Source organism: Mesitornis unicolor, unplaced genomic scaffold (assembly GCF_000695765.1).
Source record: "Mesitornis unicolor isolate BGI_N332 unplaced genomic scaffold, ASM69576v1 scaffold24214, whole genome shotgun sequence".
NCBI lineage: Eukaryota > Metazoa > Chordata > Aves > Mesitornithiformes > Mesitornithidae > Mesitornis > Mesitornis unicolor.
In genome coordinates this window covers 24,908-45,977 of record NW_010181133.1, presented here as the reverse complement: position 1 = coordinate 45,977, position 21,070 = coordinate 24,908, and the positions used below count along the sequence as shown (strand labels likewise).

General features: G+C 37.9%; 1 protein-coding gene across 1 annotated transcript in view; it reads right to left on the bottom strand.

Annotated features, from left to right (window-relative positions):
• Nucleotides 1–1,291: 1,291 nt before the first annotated feature.
• The window catches only part of MEGF10 (multiple EGF-like-domains 10), a gene marked incomplete at both ends in the record, with an annotated part of 43,000 nt that continues 23,221 nt past the window's right edge, over nucleotides 1,292–21,070 (bottom strand). Inside the window, 9 exons of the mRNA XM_010183335.1 lie at nucleotides 1,292–1,415; nucleotides 1,578–1,705; nucleotides 3,018–3,254; nucleotides 3,774–3,902; nucleotides 6,018–6,146; nucleotides 7,834–7,962; nucleotides 10,964–11,092; nucleotides 11,470–11,604; nucleotides 13,916–14,062. Of these exons, the coding sequence (XP_010181637.1) occupies nucleotides 1,292–1,415; nucleotides 1,578–1,705; nucleotides 3,018–3,254; nucleotides 3,774–3,902; nucleotides 6,018–6,146; nucleotides 7,834–7,962; nucleotides 10,964–11,092; nucleotides 11,470–11,604; nucleotides 13,916–14,062 (1,287 nt within the window). The remainder of the gene's footprint in view (nucleotides 1,416–1,577; nucleotides 1,706–3,017; nucleotides 3,255–3,773; nucleotides 3,903–6,017; nucleotides 6,147–7,833; nucleotides 7,963–10,963; nucleotides 11,093–11,469; nucleotides 11,605–13,915; nucleotides 14,063–21,070) is intronic.

Here is a 21,070-nt window from a genome sequence, read left to right as displayed (position 1 = left end):
AATGAAGACAAAACTTTCAATGAAATAGCTAGTGTAACAGTAATTGCTATCTATAAGGTCCAAACTTTCACTAGCCTAAAATAATCTTATCAATACAGTGTCTCCATAAAGAAAATTCATAGTTTCCAAGAACAAAATTATGTTAGTGGAGGAGACATAAGTCAATTAATTTTAGTTCTACCCCATCTTTATTTACTAGATCTCACATCAGCTGTCCTGTTGTTTTTACCACGATGCCCGCTGGGCATCAGCCTAGAGTTACCGAAGTAATCTCATTTGATCTTCTGGAACACAGACATAATATCAGCATTCATCCAGTTCTCTAGAATTTCTCTGTTACTCAATATCTACTGCAGTAGCTAAACCACAGCCAGTATTTCTTAGGAGTCTTAAGTGCTAGTACAAATGCTCTAACAAAATAAAAATTTGAACATTGAGCATTATTACGGAAACACTTCCATAAAAAACAAAAACATCTGGGTCTGAATTGTGGTTAGACCAAGATTTGGGATGAGCAGGAAAAAAAAATAATGCTGGATACTGTTGTTCTGATTCTCAGAATATGATACTGATAAGGACCAGAAAGGAAGGTAATTAAATGATCTAAATTATACTGGCACTGAAAGTCTCTTTCAAGACTTTCACTGGTCAGAGATATGCTCAGTGAAATCCAACTTTTTTGTAATGCATGATATTGGGAAAAGATGAAAAGACAGCAAAAGATAGCATAAAGCAGGATACAGGAACTCTCACTTCTTGGGAATGTCTCTTCCTAAGGACAATGCTCTATCTTACAGCACGCAAGAGATTTAGATGAGAAGATTATGCTAGAAGCATCTGAACATCTGAAGCAGCTCAGATGATGAGAAAGTAATGATTAAAGCATTGATTCCATTTGGTGAGGATTAAAATAAAAGGACATATGCAACCTCTTATTTATTTAATAAGAATTATGTATTTTGACAAAGCAGACCCTTACTGTACAACACCCCTTGTTTTATGAAACAAATTAATAAGCAAATCTTTTAATAAAAAGAGTATGAGATATTTTGTGTATCATGGCTGCCCTGGGCATCAGACTGTTTCACTGTTCCTCACAAGGAGTAACTTTTTTATCTCTAAGGCTACTGCCTTAGAGGAAGGTCAAATGCATAACTGAACCTCACATGCAGTCTGACAAGCTTGTCATTACCCTGAGTGGAGAACCAGGTAAACATCCTTGCTTTCCAATCCATCCCAAACACAATGAATAACATTCACATTCCCCTCCTTTTTTTTTTTTTAACCTTACCAAGCTCATTGAGGTAGCCACCATGTTTCCAGTCTGCAGGCAGTGTTCCTGTGTAGTCCATGACAGTCCCTCGTTTTCCAGGTTCCACATTTTTAAGGTTCACAAACAGCTGATTGTTTTTTGCCTATTTCAAAGAAAGATAGGTAACAAACTGAAACTGATGGGAAGTTGCTGAATTTCCAGATCATCAGGGAAAGCAAAAATAGACCAAATATGACACTAGGGAAAAAAGTAAAATAAACCAAACACTAATTTACACAGAAGCATCCAGATTTTCATGCTTTACCTTTGCCAGTGTCAGTCTGTCCATGTTGTTGACATGAGGTGAGGTAGTGCATTGAGTTAGAGTATGATAACTAGGATTAGAGAAATAGTGACTGTTAGCATTTCCACCATTGCTGTGAGGCATAGTTTCTGAAAAGAAAAAGAAAGGAAAATGAACAACTAAAAATAACATGGCATTTCTTTCTCAGAATATGTTTTTGACAGTGCTGCACTGATTTCAGAATGTGATTTAGAATTTCTTGAAAAACAAAACCTAAAAACCTTGCATTCATTTAAAGAAATTAAAGATACAGAGCAGTAACTGACTGGTCATGTCCTCACTTTCCGCAAAAAGTATTCAGAAGCATTACCCACTAACTTCTCTTTCTGCTGTGGTTTCTTGCTCTCATTTGCCTCTGTAGTCATAGCATTGTCCCAATTATAGACACTTTTACCATCAAACAACATTTTCTGGTGCTTCAGGAGCACCACCACCTTTACTGACACATCTTTATTGACTCAGACAACTGTTTCTGGTGGCTCCTTTACCTGTTGCCTTTGTTAATAATAGCTGTGAGCAAAAGACAGCATTGCCTGAAGTTTCATGTACGCATTGCCTTCCAATCCACATGTACTTTCATAGGTCAAAACCTCATATTTTGTTTCAGAAGCACTGCTTCTTCCCCTCATTTTTTCCAAACTTGACCCACTCTGCTATCTACCTCTCTATAGAATCTTACCCCAGCTAGTGTGAAATCCTGATTTTTCTACAGCCATAGCAGTTTTTCTATATTCAAGATGTTGGCATTGAATTTAAAGTCTCACTAGAAACCATATTTTGCTACACTTTCCAATTCTGTTTAAAAATAAGCACAGAGGAATAGAAATGTCCATACTTGCACTGTTTAATGCAGAAAAAAAGATGTTTGAGGGTGCAAAATGTTACACTGTAAACCAAGGTATATGGTCACTTGTTCCTTACAATTAAAACTTTTTACCAGGATAAGCCACCTTCATAGTATCAAAAGCAGAGATTAAAAAACTATGATGCAGAACATACTAAGCAACTATAGATGCTGGGGCGGCATCCTTCTGAACTTGAGTGAACTGTCTCTGGTAGCTGAAAGGTAAGCACACAAATCTACCATTGCCTCCCACTGGTCTCCTGTGCCAGTTCACCAGAACCATTGTCGGTGTGGTCCTGGGCTGCTTGAGAGCAGTGTTTCAGTATTCCTCTTCTTAAAGAGGGAAACTCTGCCCTGCCTTTCCTTTCAGGAAACCATGAAAGGCAGGATTGTAGATACCTTTTTCAAATGGTGCTCACAGCAGCCCTCGCTAATGCAAAAGGGTGAAACATGAACATTCAAGCCCTGTTAAGGGCAGATCTAGACCCCTTCAGAGCTCAGCTGAAAAAGCACAAAGTCAGGAGACAGAAAAAAAATCTGTTATAAATGTCACATACCTGAAATGGTGTAATCTGCATTGATGACCCTCATGGCAGGGGTATAGGTCACTGCGGGCATATTTGTTTCTTTTCCTTTCTGCTTATGTCTGTAAATGATGAACAGCACTAGCAGGAAAAGCACAACCAGGACAAGAATGATGATGCCTGCTATAGCCCCAATCTGGTAAGAATCAGCAGGGATGGCAGTACTGGTATGGCTCAAACTGTTCAAGTTTCCCACTATAATTACACCAGCTGAAATGCAAGAAGAATAGAAGTATGTGGCATAAATTGAAAGGCTTATGTGCCAGGAGCAGAAGACAGTATGTCGCAGCTAAATCTTTCTGCTAATTTAACTGTATTTATTAATGCCAAAATAGAAGTATGTCAGAAACCAATGTGAAGACAATTTGAGCCTTAAGGAAAGGCATTCATCTTCTTCACAGAAAGACATTTTCATGGAGCTGAAAAAGTAAGAACATTCTCTAGGCAAAAGCGCAGAGCAGGTGAAGCACATGATCTGTCTGCAGCTTTGGACAGCATAGCACTCTAAAACATTTTCTGCCATCTATTGGAGTGCTTTGCTCCAATAAACTTTAAGTGAGATATCTAATACTTAAAAAAGCTACAGAACATATATAATTTAATTGAAGGGACTATTTAAACACACATGCCTCATCAGATTAATCACTGATACAGAGAGATGGTATTTAATAGGTTAATCCAAGTTTTATATAAAACAATTACAATAATTTTATTGCATCTAGGCTTTACCTTGATCACACCTGGCCCCTTTCCAGCCTGGGCTGCAGTAACACGTTCCTGTGATGTGGTCACAAGTTGAGTTGTTCAGACAGTCACATATCTGCCGGCACCCATACCCATATGTACCTTGAGGACATTCTGAAAAAATACGTGCAAATAAAACCCAGACATAGTGCTTCTTAAAAGTTTTGGTAATAGAGATCTAGAGCACCACACATCCTACCGTTTCTAACTCCATACGTTTTTGTATGTAGCCAGCAGATGGCAATGTGTTACTACTGGTAGACGTATACGGAAAAGATTTTCTTAGGACCTCTCTGACACTTATGTATGTGTACGTGTCTGCATGCGTATGTGCGCAGGAAAGAAGGCAAAGGAGAAGGGAATTGTATTCAAAAGTGATTTTCCTTGACCTGTTGCTGCCACTAAGGTAGTGAAATTAGTTAAATTAGTGAAAATGTTAAGAAACTACCTACAGGATAAAAATGCTAAGTTATGAAGAATAAGGTAATTGGAAGAGTTTTACATAATTTTTTCTCTCCTAGAATGATTTGAATAAAATAATTACTGATCAAAGTCTCTTCTACATCATGTAATCAGCATGTTAGAAAATTATCCTAAACTGATAAAAGATTTCTTTTATACTGCCACCTCTGTTACCCTGTGGGTTGTTACATTACTGTAGTTCTGAAGGTTTGAGGAAGTGTGGTATTTCTTTACCTTCTGAGACTCAGTTTTCTGAAATCTCTCAGTTTTGTAACTGTATTAATTTGTTTTTCTGTCTTTTAAAAATAATCTAACTCATCTTTTATGTATGTCTAACATAGAATAATTTACAAGATAATGTAACACAATAGGTGCCAGAGAAATGTTCTTGCAGTCTTGATAAATCCCGACTCAAGTGGAATTTCATGCTTATATACTTTCTGCTTCTCTTGGTTACATTCAATAAAACAAGATTATACAAAAAATGAGCTACTGAAGTCAATGGCTGGGCAAAAACTATCAGACCATAATACATTTTGGCATTTTGAAATCTGAATTAGAGTGGAAAGTAAATTTTTAAAACTGTTGTTCAAATTCAGAAATACCAAAACATTTAGTTTAATATTGTTAAATAATTACTATAAAATTATAGAATAAAATATAAAATCTATAAAATACCACAATAAGATTAGATTTGCCAAAGTATTAAAAATTATTTTTTTATATCATGACATCAAGAGAGGCTCTTTTCCTAAACATTATTTCTCTTTGAACTGAATCATTGAAGTAATCAGAGAAGAATATGAAAGTTTAAATAGCTAATAATTACATGTTGCCAGCTATTATTTCATTGAAATAAATAAATTCCTCTAAACCATTCAGATTTTATTGCAACTGTATTTTTCTTAGGGAAAAAAAATCACTTCCTAATTTTTAATAGTTCTACCATATATGTCAATTAGCTTTAAAAACATAGCTCCCATAGCAGCTGGGGCTAGACCCACTGCTGAGGGGTTAAAGTGCTTCTAAAGGGACAGCAACCTCCCCTCTCTTCTGTTACAGTGCTTCCAGGTGTGACACATGCTAGCTTGGCTACTGCACAGCCCTTCAGATCCAGATGCAGCTAAACTAGTCCTGCTTATAAGTAACATGCAGTGTTCTCCACACATCAAAAGCAAAGCCCTGTGGGTGACATTGAGGCCAAAGACAGATTTGAACCTTCATAATTGTAGGCTGAATGGATGGCTTTGCGCTGCAGTATAATGCATGAAGTGTGGGAGCACCACTCTATAATGCTAGCAAAAGTTGGACTAACATTTCCATGCTTATGAGCCTGATTATTCTTTTAACGTTGTACAATGTTATACCACCACTGATACCAGTGGTGTCATTCTTGTCTTCAACTATAGTTTTCATCGTGGTTTATGTTAATGACAATTACTTGGAGTAATTTGTTACTTTTACATGACACGGTTGTTGGGGCTTTTTTAGCATTATGTCCACAGCAACTAGAATGTAGCACAAATGCCTCTTACATGTAGCTACAAATTAAAAGAAACAGTAATCACATTCATAATCAATCTTACTAATTCTGTGGGCTTTTATCTGTTTGGAAAAGGCCTAGGTCCAACTCCTGAAGCGCTCTCCCCACCAAATTCCCACTGAAGCCAAGCAGTTGTACCACAACACTGGCCAAAACAACAGTAGCGGGTCAGCTCAGGGTTTAGTATATACTACCAGGCACAAGCAATTCCCATCCCTACTCACTCTGCTCGCAGTGCTTCCCCATGAACCCTGTGCGGCAGGTGCACTGCCCGCTGATGTGGTCACAGTCAGCTCCATTCTGACATTGGCATATCAATGCACAGTCTTTCCCGTAAAACCCTAGGGGACATCCTACAATACAAGGAGGGGAAGGGGAAAAGGGGTGAAACAACCACACTAGAAAGAAAATGCAAATATAGTTAAGTATGTTATTGAGAAGTCATTTCTGTAGCCCTGCTACTCAACATGACATTCTATAAACACAATAGATCAAGCCCTTCCCTATTTTAAGTGGTTTAAAATACACATTAGGCAAAAACTAAATAAAAATTAGCTTGAGAAATTGTGCAGACAGCAGATGTTCAGAAGAAGGAAGCAAGAAGGGCTCCTCAAAGAATTAGGTTTAAAATATTTGAAGAAGAAAGAAGGCAGTTTGTGAACCAGAGCCTCTTCAGAGATAAATGAACCTCTGGACATATTTTCTGCACAGTTGATGCTGAAGCATAAAAAAATAAAAACAATAACATATTGTATCTCAGCTCCTCACAAAGATACCGTTTTATTATGAAGAAGACAAATCACCGCAAAGAGATCATTATTCACCAGCAGGAAGCAAAATAACCATGGTAGCTGACAGCTGAACCAGTATGGTGAATGTCTTCCAAAGCTGCATCCATATGGCCCTATAATATATCTGTTATTTCCTGCCACTATGACATTATTCAGTTGAAAAAGGAGAGTTCTGATTTTACAAAGACGTATATTTAAACACTGAATGCAAAATGCAATTAGCAGTCTTATTTTTCTTGAGTTCAAAGAGAATGGTTGTGCCCAGATTACAAACAGCAGGGGTGCCTGGATTGAAGATAAAATAAATTGCAACTGTAATATGATAAAGATAAGTAGCCAACTTTATCAATATCTATCTATAACAAATGTTTATTTCTCAAACTTTGTATGAACTCCTACCCAGCATATGAGTGCCACATGCCTACACCCGGTCACTGTACTGTATTTTTATTTTAATGAAAAGCTCTTGGATAAAAACCCAAACAACAATATTAATGTATTAAAAAGATGAAGAAAATTCCAAAACAAATTATAACATTGCAATCTAGTGAATTTAATTTTCTAAGTTCCAAATAAAATAGCTTCTACATCAGTATCTGAATTACAGGTGCTGAGCTACTGCTGTTGTTGCAACTGCCCCTAGGAGGTAGCAATTACAGACACAAGATGTACTGTACAATCACTTTGCAGTGACAACAGGGACTGTGCCTCAGTAGACCACAGCCACAGCTAAGCTAGAAGCTATTCTTATGGTTTCAGTCGGCTCTGTGGCACATTACAATCTTGTCTGCTGGGTCCTTGCTGCTACAGTACTTCTTGGAGAGGTTTCAGAGAGGGAAGGAATTAGAGAGTACTATCATCCCACCTTGTGGGGAATGCCTGCAGAGCTGATACCATCCATGCTACAGACTGCAGCCATAACCACACATCAGCAGTGCTAGCATCTGAACATCAGAGTCATTCATTCTGCGTGTGCACAGGACAGACTCTACCACAGGGATGCCTGGCTGCAGACAAAAGTTGTCTTCCTCTTAAGGAAGCCTAAAGAGGAGCCTGAATGTTGTGGCTAGCACTCTGCCACTGCTTATACAGGGACCAACCCTGCTGTCCTAGGAGTAATGTGTTGCATCTTCTGGATCAAAAAAGGATCAGTGGCACGAGAAGAAATCAATGAATAAAGTGTGAGAAGACTTAAGTACAATTCTGCCACTGATTTGTAGACTAAGAACGTATAACAAAAGTCACTTACTTTGTGTACAGTAAAGGCCAGTCCATCCTGGTGTACATTTGCACTCCCCATCATAGGCGCTGCAGTAAGCTCCATTATGGCAGTTGCACGTGTGGATGCAGTTTGGTCCCCAGTGGGAAGGTGGGCAAGCTAAAACAACCCAGAGCAATTAATTAATCTCAAATGTCAAAGATCCTTGATATCAATTAATAGAGCTGCTTACATTCATATATTAGCACTGCTTCCTTTGGAGTTTTCTATTTTTCTTTCAAGTGCACTTTTTGTGCTGCTCCATTCTGAGCAAATGGCCACAGATTTTTTTTGAACTAAGAAATCACTTCACTTTAAATAAAAAGTGCTGAAAAAGATTAAATATGTGAAAGAAACCAGTGATACTCAGTAACTAGGACACTCATACCAGCTTTCTTATAGAGAGCACCATGTAAGTTTTCTTTCTTAAATTATTTTTTCATCTGCAGACAGTTCAACTGAGCATAGTCAAGGGGATAAGCCTTTTAAGCTTCAAAAGTGAAGGATGTTGAAACACATCTTATAGCCTATAGCTTTAAACTCAATACTAAGCTCACTTCTTGTAATTTCACTGTTAGATCCTAAGTAATTGCCTAAATGTGATGCCTAGAATGAGGGCTGTATCTTAAGTTAACTCAGTTGTTTCCGTGGGTCCATTAATCAATATAATATTACTAAAAAACCAAGTAATAATCTATAAAGTGGAATTTTTTCACTTAAAATCATGTCAAAATATAATGATACAGAATTTTACTCACTGCTTTGAAAATGTCATAGTGAATGAATCTGATACTATGTGCTGCAATTAGAATAGTGAAGTGGTTCCAAAATGCTAATGACTATTCAGAAACAGCAAAGAATTTTTTTCATGTCGAAGTAGTATTAAGTGCAGAGGGTACTCTAAGAATAGCCCCTTTCTGTGGATTAGGATTCACATTTTGAGGTTTTCATCTGTTTCTTTAGTAAAGAGATGCATAATTTAAAAATAGTTTTGTGGAAGTACAACATGAGTCTCTCATAGGACAGAAGAAACAGGTCAGACATGGAAGCTTTGGCTTTATTCCTGTGTAAGTTTAAAAAGGCTGATTAATGCCTTATTGTTGTGTACTGATTTGGTTGTCAGAGACCTTTCTCAAAGCAATAAAAACTACTGAATCCTTTAAATGTTTGCATAATGACTCATTTATGTGTGGGCTGTATATTTGCAAAGTGTTATCTTTGCCCAAATTTCACTTCATTAAGAAATACACTACGATGTATTGATTAAAAAAGTACTAAGTTCATGTTTTGTTGTTTCCACTTCAGCTGTGCCTTATAATGATTTTTATTACTGCTTTTTGTTTGAATTTAGTGGTCAGCTAAGAAGGAATGTAAATCACATACAGACAAAAGGTTAGAAGTTTCAAAAAGGTCGCTATTTCCAAAAGAAATTAATGGAATCATTATTTCCCACGTGAACGAAAGGCCTTTATACAAAGCAAATAAACTTCCTCTGTTACGGTCCATGAGCACAGCTTCAATTCATATTGCTGGCACCATTTTCTTGTTATTGATTCAGTGAATAAATCCCTCCTCCTCCTAAATACCCCTATTCTGCTACTCTCCCAACTACCTACTTATTTTACCATAAAAACAGAGAGCTTTGTTGCTACTGACTTCCACAGGAACAGGCCCAAGATTTATTTTGGTATCATATTGAGTTGTGCATGCTAATTACTTCACAGAATTCAGCCAGCAAAGGTTTTTTCCCAGATCTACCAGATGTTATATTGCACTGGTACAGAGTCAGCTAACCTGGACCTGTCAAACCTTAAATTATATAAACCAATGAGGCATGTTATTAGAAAATGCACCTCTCTGGAAACCCCAGCACAATGTCTTTTGAATTTTGACATATCAGGGTCTTTTACAGCTTTTTTTGTTCATTAAAATGGGTTTGGCATGTGTGTATTTCAGACTGTGTGGATTTTGGTATGTTATGGAATTAGATATGCTTCTTGTGAGAATTTTGCTTTAGGTATTTCTTTCCTGTCATTAGTAATTTTCATAGACCCAGCAAGGCATCTGTAGAATGCCTAACTGTTTAATAAAATAACCCTGTGAAACATTATAAAATTAGGGCCAAGCCCTTCTCCTTTTTAAGTCACTAACAAAGCCTTCACTGAGTTTCGAATATCAAGACAATACTCATTGAGTGAGGTAGAATGACACTAAAAATGTGTAACTGTGAAACATTTTAAAAAGGAACAAAGAGAAAAATCCATCAAACAGTTATAAGCCCTTTAAAAACTGATAGTGAAAAGTTTGTTAACAAAATGTTCAAAGGTTTGACAAGCATAAGGATAGTCTTGCATCCAGAGCACTGATTTGTATCTGCAAAAATCTTGGCTTTGTTCTGAGACTTGCCAGTAGCTCTCTGTGCAACTGTAGTAAGAAAAAAACACACTTTATTTCAGTGCCTCAGCTCCTCATTTGTGAAATAATACCGCTGTAATTCATAAAACTGTCCTGAGGACACAAGCCCTGGGGTGTTCACAGCAGTACTGTGATAAGACTAAAGAACCACAATCAAACAACAGGTAGAGAGCCCGGTCTGCAATGCAAGATTTACTAAGTCACAGACTTGTTCATGTTGGAAAAGATCTCTAGCACCCCCTACTCAAATATCTCACTCAAAGGATCTTCAATGATGGTAATTTCACAACCTCCTTCAGGCTGACTCTCCAGACAGTTGCTGTGCTTGACGACACTCACAGTAAAGATTTTTTTTCTTGTATCTAGTAAGAGTCACCCTTGCTGCAACCTGCAAGAACTGCCTCTTGTCTTTTCACAGTGCACTTCTGAAACAAGTTTGATCCAGCTTCTCTACAAATCTTTGGGCAGTGGAAGACTGGAAATTGATCCCTCCTGTTTTATGTTCCAGCCCACTTATTAGAAAAAACGTAATGCAAATGTGTTTCTGAGAGAGCCAATGAAACACAGAAAAGTTTAGTATCCCTTCATTTCATACCATGAAGTCCTCATTTCTGACTTAGTGTTTTTTTAATAAAAAGTAGAGAATTTAAATAGCCAAACCCTGACTAACTGATTTAAAAATAAAGAGAAAAAAGCTGATACTTACGCTGAGAGCAGTCACTGCCAATCCAGCCAGGGTAGCACTGACAGGATCTATCAATAGGATTACACGTTCCATTATTGGTGCAGGTGCATATTCCAATGCAATTCTTGCCAAATCTGCCACTGGGACACACTGTGAACAAGTTGTCAGTATTAGAACTCTTTAGTAATCAGAACAAGACTGTATTTTCTTTGTTTCAAGAGCAAGAAACTGATATTTGGATCAAGAAACATCGTTTAGTATAATGTTAAAGTAAGGCATTATAAATTCTGGTAAGCCCATTATGCATTCTCATAATAGAAATAATACAAAGAAGAATACAGTGGGTTTCATACTTAAGGACTGAATGTTCCAACAGCCTAAACCTGCTTAAGGTTCCTAATTTATAAACTGTACATACTACAACATAAAATATTTTTGGTTTTATAGTTTCCAAGTGATGAAATGAAAATTATTGCATTACGGTGCTTGGTCTCTGCATCCCATAGTGTCTCTATTACTACTTGTACCTTCATTACAGAGGGCTCCTGTAAATCCAGGTAAGCAGTCACATAATCCAGTAATATGGTGGCAGGGACCACTGCTGTGTACACACTGGGGGCATGTCTGGCTGCAGCGGTGTCCATAAAACCCAGGGGAACAAACTGGAATTAGAAAGAATAAACTGTCATTGCTTCCTGCGCTTGTTCCTGACTTTGAATTAGCTCTGCTTTCTAAATACACAAGAGTTGATGGTTTTTATTGTTCATACAGTTCAATGCTTTACACTCATGAAAGGAGATTTGCTTGTTCTCCTCAAGGGTTTACTATATTCTAGTTAATACTGACTTTGTTGACATTCTATTACTTGTCAGGCCACACTGTGCTTGGGTTATGTGTATATATTATACACATTTGGCTACATATTACATGTCCTCTACAACACCTTTTAAACCATATTTGAAGAAAAGCTATTTAAAAAAATAGAGTGGATAGTTTTATCTGTAGAGTAGGGTCATCTTAGACATTGACTTCTTATGTGTTTTCTAACTTGGAACACAAATAGCCATTACTTCACTGAGAAAAATTTACAAATGTTTTCCAGTCATGTTTTCATTTAAGACAGCTATTCATCACTTAATTTTTAGAGAACCTGAGACCACAAATGCAGAGTTGTCCACTTGATTCTTATGCTAAAGACACTAGTTTCTTAAGAAAAAGGGAAGAAAAAAGCTGTCACATTAAATCTCAATCTTTGTTGCTCTAATACCTTTTGGCATTTATTTCCTGATAAATTTTAATATAAGGTAATCCATCAAGGGAAATATCTGTTGCACAGCAGCAATTAGCACTGCCAGAAACAAACTTGGAATCTTTTCAATATTTTAATTTCATTCAAGATTCAGTCTTTTAATTATACACTTGATACACGTTAAGTGGCCACATCTCTCTAGAGAGATTAACTTTTCCGAGTGAAACAGTGCCAAAAGGTCTTCCTGTTAATTGAAAAGGCACTTTCTGACTGGGATCCAAATTATTGTATGACCTTTGTCTTCCCAGCATCCAGACTGTGCATCAGAGAGGGGTTCTGAGAGCCACCAGACTAGAATCTTCTTGTGCAGGTTATAGGCACAGTTCCAAAACACAGCGAACATTTTTACATGTAGTGTTACACTTAGTCTGCCTTTAGATGAACTGATTAACTGCAGGGCCTTTAGAGATTAGATAGTGATAATAATTACTGCACTTAGTGAGAAATGCTTAAGGAATACTAATGCCACATTACTGTGGGATTTAGTAGTGCCATAGGCAATCACATTCTTCAGATTGAAATCTTGCCATTCCTGGACTGACTTAAAACTTTGTCCTCCTTTGGTCCTCTTTTTACCTTCTAGTAATCATTTCATGTCATTTCTTGCCTTTGTAGCCTCTTCTGGAGCACTAGTAGCATCTCCGCTTGGCCCTACTCAGGGCATTGGAAAAGGTTGCTCAGAGAAGTTGTGGAGTCTCCTTCTCTGGAGACATTCAAAACCTGCCTGGATGCATTCCTGTGTGACACAGTCTAGGTGATCCTGCTCTGGCAGGGGGATTGGACTGGATGATCTTTCGAGGTCCCTTCCAACTCCTAACTTTCTGTGATTCTGTGATTCTTACTCAACCTGCTTCTTGACCCTATTTTTGGGAGACACTGTCTGAAAACAAGGCTACCCTCCAAGCGCAGAGGACTCACATGTGTCTTCTGTGAACACCTTTTCCTCACAGCTTCAGCACTTCAAACTGAAGATAACTGAACTGCTGGCAAACTCTGACTAATCTTCTTGGGAAGGTAGATATTTTGCATATCACCTTATTTTTGCCTCCTCATTTCTGTTATGGTTTGCCTCAGTTCATCTGTATCTCTCTTTTTGTAATGTTTAAATTTTAGAGAGACAAATTATTCAAATACAACTATGGGTATTTTGATAGCCTCTACTTACGGTGAGGCTTGATCCCATTGGCCTTTCTTTGCTGCTTCAAAATAAGTGTTAAAAAAGCAATAATTAAGCCAATGATTCCTACCAGACTCAATGGGAAGCTAAAGTTTCTAGTTTCTGAAATTCATTCCTGTTTTATTTATGTACCAAAATAAGTATTACAAAATTACTGTTCATCAATCACATTTGGAAATCCTTGCCTTTAGAGTCAAATCCCCTACTAAAGTCATGGGCATAATGACATCTTGGCACAGATGGAATAAAAGTAAAATTGTACCAAAACAAGAAGAGCACTACTAGTTATTATTACTAGTTATTAACATTTGTTAACTTCGGATAACACTTATTTCTGTATATTCATACATTCTGACAAAATGTCCAATCAAGGAGTATTTCATCGTACTTCATACTACAACTAACAAAGCATTGTGGTATTATATCACATGTATTCCTAGTAAGGGAGGGAGAAACAGAGATTTTAAAGTATGTATTTTGTCCTTACTTCTCTGACAAGTGGTGCCTCTGTATCCCGGTGCACACTCACAGATTCCATCATCTGGAGAACAGGATGCTCCATTTTTGCAGTAACAAGACAATGAGCAATTTGGCCCCCACTGTCCCTCAGCACACACACTGTCACAGTGAATGCCTGCAGCCATAAATAAACAAAACTATCAGCCTTTGTAAAGAACTTATATGCTTGATTAGTTTAAACCTTTAGACACAGAGGACTTGTTTTTAAAACACAGCTCACAAAACCTGTTTATGAAAATACCACTAGCATCAGGCAAACAGAACAAGATAAACTTTTATCTCCACTCCGGCCTTCCCCTAGAACAGCAAATTTATTTTGTATTCCAGTTTTGATAAGAGCTACATCAGGGCTGATCTTGAGTTCTCTAACAGGAAAGCACTTCTGCAGATTTACAAGGAACATAAGAGCTCTGTGGAATGCTACCTCCAGGCTTCCTGCCTGCCAACACTTCAAGATCTACAAAGATGAATACAAACCTCTCAATTGTATAAAGAGTTCCATAATTATCCAAGTTCTTTACACATATAAAAATTTAAAAAGGTCTTTTATTGCTCTCACTTCAACAACTGGTATCAATAAAGAGAATCGAAAACAGAAAGTAATTCAAATGCAGCAAAATAATGGCTTTTGCTTCCTCTATAACAGCTGTTTCAAAACAGAAAAAGCTTATTTTCAAATTTTATGTTAGGGAAATGCATAACAAAAGGTACTGCAGGAACCTTTTCTTCTGAATGTAAAAATTCTTAAGGTCTGACATAATTTTGTGTAATAATGGGGTGCAGGACACAGAATGATTTCTAATTAGTGGTGAGCTGATTACTGCTAAGTCTCATACCAAATGGAAAAATGTAGCACACACAAAGGGTTTCCAAACACACCATGTGAGCATTCCAAAATGCTTAGCTGCAACAGTGTTAAGGATGCTGGTCAGTCAGTGCTTTGTCTAATCATTTTTGGCATAAAATTGAGTATAAAATGGCTACAACCTGAACCATTATACATAAATCATAATACAAACTACTATTTATAATCATCCAGTCATGAGATTTCTTTTTACTGGCACAGCAGCAACATTAAATGTAACTTTCCTGTTTGTTTTTTTTCCACAATCTGCTTTTAAAAAGCATGCTGCATGTTAAATGCCGGCAGGCACCACTGTGGAACTCAGACCGTATTGTGTCTACAGTACTTTGCATTAACAATTAAGTATTATTGTAGTGCTTCCACTGAATGAAGCCCTTCACTAAGGGAAAAGTGGACTGAATCCAACCACAAGCATGTTTTGCTTTGTAAGTGTTTCCAGCAAAATATGCCACAGGTTCACTGGCTGCCAGAGTCCTAAAAAGGCAAAACAGTTTCACACGTGACAAGAAAAAAAAAACCTTTTAACTTTGAAAAGCAAAATCTACTGTTCGTAACAATACTGGAAAATAATTACACTGTCTAATGATAGGCCAGACTTGGAGGTGATTCCTCAATTCCCACAGCAGTGCCTTGTAAAGTTGCTTATATCCAAAGACTAACTCTCTAACTAAAGGAAAGGTGAAACTCCAGACTCTCAAATTGTTTGTTTCTCTGCAAGACAACAGTTTGAATAATCAAATATGTGGTTCAACAGATTGCACTAATGCCAGCCAGAGAGAAAACACTTGCTTTTTGGAATTCAGGTGCTAACCAGCAGCAGACAGTACATGGGCCACCTAAAAGCCCTAACTGTACAATGATCATTGGTTAATACTGGCCTAAAACAAATTTATTGTCAAAAAATGAAACGCTTCTAAGATCATTACTTTTTCATTTTCACCTGCATAGGCAATGTCATTTTCCTATCTTCACCTACATTTCAGAGGCAGCATAGACGTGCTTCTCAGTAGCCTGGATCAACTTTTTAATTAACTCCCTATTTCTGGATAAATAGATAAAAGATAGTGGTTTGATTTTGAGAGATGCTGATGCACATGAGCAGGATGAGATCACAGTGGTCTTTTTTAGAAACAAGATCACTTATTTCAGATGCATAAGACTATTCTGCTTGACATTCCCAAATTTGAGAACTCAGGTTTATAAGCCCATGAAAGCACAAGCAGACACATGTAGAGGACTTCAGAACTGAGCCTTCTGTTCATCTGAGTGTTATCTGTCATACCATACATAGCTTCAGTCAGTGAACGCTGCTAGAGAAAAGACATTTTTCACGGAGTCTTAGTGGTTTTCAGTGGTGTTCAGTATACAATGGTCACTATTAACAAGTCAGCGGTTGCCAAGAGTTACCATCGTGCATTATCTGAGATTATGTAGACCAGTGACATACAATAACACCAGGCTCAATTATATTGTCTTGATCTGCGCACAGAGAATGCTTTATGACAGCACGGTGTCAAAGGCTGATATTGGGCATACTGAGATAGGAAAGACAATGGGCTCCATGCTACATAGAGCCACAATACTTAAAAGAGCCAACAACTACCATTAAAAATGAAAAAAAGGAAAAAGTTCCTGCAGTGTACATCAGGGAAAATTATCCATTACGGAAAATTAAAAAATCACCTTTTCTTTCCCACTTTCACCCTTTATGAGGAAGTAGTCAGGTGAAGAATGCTATCCCTCTAGTTAGCAAAGAAACAGTGTATTCTAAGTACTAACTGAGTAATTATTATAATAATGACAATATAACATACTGAAAGTGTGCCGAGTATTACTTCTGTTTCACTATAAAAGGAATTTTATTATATTCACTATTGATTATAAGCAAAATCACTCCTGTGTGTGAGTGTAAAGAATGAAAGTAGTAAAGCAGAAATAGTAATTCATTTAGTGATTTATTGCTTCTGTACTTATAGACATAGATTAGATGATAGTGCTTTAACATAGTCAGCATGGCTTTACTAAGGTTAAGTCCTCCCTGACCAACCTAGCAGCTTTCTACAGTGGAGTGACTATATCAGTGGACAAGGGATGCCATCTGTCTGGACTTCTGTAAGGCCTTTAACACAGTCCCCCACAACATCTTTCTATGTTGGAAAGATCTGGATTTGTTGGGTGGACTGTTCAGTGGATAAGGAATTGGCTGGATGGTCACATCCAGAGTATAATGGTCAATGGCTCAATGTCCAGATGGAGATAGGTGACAAGTGGTGTCCTTCAGGGGTCCATACTGGGAGTGTAATCTTTAATAGTGATAAAGATAATTAATATCTTCATCAATGACATAGACAGTGAGATTGAAGGCACCCTCAGCAAGTCTGCAGATAACACCAAGCTGAGTGGTCCAGTAAACATGCCAAAGAGACAGGATGTCATCCAGAGGGACTTGGACAAGCTGGAGAAGTGGGCCTGTGTGAACCTCAAGACGTTCAACAAGGCCAAGTGCAAGGTCTGTGCACCCCTACCTGGGTAGGGGCAATCTTCGTTATCAGTACAGACTGGGGGATGATGTGATTGAGAACAGCCCTGCAGAGAAGGACTTGGGGGTACTGGTGGACAAAAAGCTGGACATGAGCCAGCAATGCGCACTCGCAGCCCAGAAGGCCAATCATATCCTGGGCTGCATCAAAAGAAGCATGGCCAGCAGGTCGAGGGAGGTGATTCTGCCTCTCTACTCTACTTTGCTCTGGTGAGGCCTCACCTGGAGTACTGTGTCCAGCTTTGGACCCCTCAGTACAGGAAGGACATGGACCTGTTGGAGTGTGTCCAGAAGAGAGCCACAAAAATGATCCGAGGACTGGTGCACCTCTCCTGTGCGGACAGGCTGGGAGAGTTGGAATTGTTCAAGCCTGGAGACGAGAAGGCTGCAGGGAGACCTTCTTGCAGCCTTCCAGAACATAAAAGGTTACAAGAAAGCTGGAGAGGGACTGTTTACAAGGGCACATAGTGGTAGGACAAGGGGCAACGGTTTTAAACTAGAGCAGGGTAGATTTAGATTAGACATTAGGAAAAAGTCCTTCACTATGAGGGTGATATATCACTGGAACAGGTTGCCCAGTGAGGTGGTAGAGGCCTTGTCCATGGAGACATTCAAGGTTAGGCTTGATGGGGCTCTGAGCAACCTGATCCAGTTGAAGATGTCCCTGTGCACTGCGGAGTGGTTGGACTAGATGACCTCTAAAGGTCCCTTCCAACCCAACACATTCTGTAATTCTATAATTCTAAAAATAGTTTCAAATCTCACTCACTCACTGTTATTTAGATAAGTTCACAAGGCACTTACAAATAAAAAACTTAGTTTCACATCTTTTAGCTGTAAAAATAAAATGTGTATTTTTGAGAAAGTTTAGAAATATTAAAAGGATTAAAAAATAAAAACAATATTCCCGACTCTGATGCTGTATATGAAATTTCAGTAAAGAAAGCTATGCTTTTAAAGAAAGATAGAAATTAATGAGGAAACAGAAACATTTTTAATAGACCTTAGAAAGCAAGATTAGAGACAGCTTTTACATCAATACTGTCAACAGTGTACTGGCTTATGATTGCCACAATTTCAAGTTAGTATTAACCTCTTATGCAATGGAATTGTTTTTTATAAATTTTCATGTTGATTTTGATACTGATAAGGATATCTGCAAGGGACTGTTTTTGCCAGGGCTATGGACAAAGAGCTCTTTGATGGCCTTCACAAGTTGCTAGGCAATAGCTGAATGGTCATGATAAACTTCAGCTAAACTGCTCGGAAGAAATGCTCATGCATTTAATGCCCAGTGCTTTATACTGGGGGCCTCACATCTAAATCAGCATTCCCTCTGCATTCGTAATTGGATGAATGAAGTAAATACTTCTTTAGGGATACCAGTGTTTCTGCCCAAGCTAGCAGAGTGTTTACATACTCACTATGCTATATTTTTGAGACTCAATGATCCATCCAAGTCAGATCAACAGAGAGCTAATTTGTTTTAGCACCTGAAGGGGAAAAAAATCTACCAATTATTTCTTACGATCTTCCCAGGCAAATTTATTCTTGGACTAAGTGCTATTTTCAAGTTTATTATGTTGCCATTAGTCTGATAAAAAGATATCCAAACTTTAAAAAGAATTCTTTTTTTTTCATAAAGAATGTGTACTTGCTATGCAATTTATCTTCAGAACACATGGAACTTTCCAGTATAGTCTCTCAGAATTAAAACCTATTTCTGTATTGGTGTACTTCGCATACATTACAGCTAAATCGGATATACAACAGCATAAACAAGAGAAGGTCAAGCCCTCAAAACTTGTGAAAATTTTGGTGCCATTGAATCTAATGATACATTTCCATTATGGTCCAACATCTCACCCTTCATATTTGAAAGAAACAAACACTTCAAGGAAGAAGGAAGACTTCTGATGGTGAGAATTGCTTCCTTCTCTGTCAAATGATGAAAGAGCAGCCCAAAGAAAGGGGAGAAACAGCATAGGGAAGTGGTGAAAAAACTTCATAGGCATGATTGAGAAGTACCCTCATTGTCTTTAAGGGAAGACAAATACTTTGCTTCCTAGCTGAAGATAGCCAGAAGGCTACATAAAAATGTTTCAAATTAAGGAGATCATGAAAAGAGGGATGATTTTTCTCTAGAAGTCCAGACTGCTGCTTCTTCACTGCAGCAGCAGGAGAGTTTGTGCCTGCGAGTTTTGGTAGGAAGCCAGCTACAAAAGCTTGTCAGCAAAAACAGCACTGTGTCATTGTTTAAGGACAAACAGCAGTATCTGCAAATTTGAGTGGAAGAATCACTTTTGAGATATCTCTAGTATCTTTCTGAAGGCCACACTGTTGCTACATACTGTCATCCACTACAGTGGTGCCCTTCTTTTCATCTACCGCATTTTAGGTAGCCATGAGAAAGTAATGCATCTCCTTTTTTTACCTTCTTGATAGGTTGAAAAGAAATGTACTTCATCTACTGATTTAAAGTTGTTCTTCTAAAAGAGTGGTAACTCTTTCACATAAAGACTTGCCACAATGCACAGGCAATAGCGATACAGACACAATGAAGTTCAGATGTAGGGTAGCCCAAAATTCATAGTGAAGAACTCATCTCCTTGAGTTTGTAGAGTAAAATACACTGTTTTACTGTGACATAGTAGCCACATCTGATTTCATTTTGTGGCACACTGAATATTCATCACAATGGGACCTCATGTTTCAGAAGCACAGGGGAAATCAGCCAAGGTAGAAGGAAACCCATGTTGTCGCAAGAGGTTCTCGGCTTGGCTGCACCAGGACACCAGCACCACACATGCCATTCCAGCAGCCACTCATTTCTCAGTCTAAAAGTGATGGAGACCCATGACAGTACTCTTTTATGTCTTTTTTCTTCTATGTAGGTGGGAAAAAAAAATGTGTACACATTAAAAGCTAAGGAGCAAGGGAGAGGTCTACTTTGTTATTTGCATCAGTGGGCTGGGTATCAGATTACGGTCCTCCCTGTTATAATCCAGCAACAAATGTGCCTCTTAGAAATAATGTCAGGAGCACATGGAAAGACACAGCAGCTTCCTCACAGAAGTAACACATCTAGTGATGGGCAATCAGACTGGTGTCGGCAGGTGTCCTGCATAGCAAAAAGTCAGCAACATTCTATCTGCTGTAACATATGGATGAATACTATGCACACTGGTAAAATGCAGGTTGATATTACTGCATTTGTCTTTCCCATAAACCAATGCTATTGTTTTGCTCCAGATAGCAGACTAGTTGTATTTCCTAATCCCTGGCACTGCATAATCTTTAAACTGATTTTTAAATTAATAAATGTTATATCAGTATGACATGACATTTCTTCACAAACAGAAACATCCAGCAGAACTGCACCCAAGAAAGCAAAACAGTAATGTTGTTATCAGTAACACCCACATTATTGTAACACAGTAATAAACAAATTGTTTGGGGAAAAACCTTTGCCATTTTTACACTGCCTTAATATGAAATCTCAATTTGCAAGAATATGAATTCTCTAATCCTTTAGGCAATTTGGAAAAAAACATATTTTGACAGCCGCTTGCAGAGCAGATAAGATTAAGGGATTAAATTAACAGTTACCATGGTGCTGGGTTGTGGTAACTGAGAGAAGTAATAGGAGTGGCTCTTTAATGGAAGTAAAGTTTTGGTCTAAATTATTAGGAGAATCAATTATCATTACCTACTGGGGG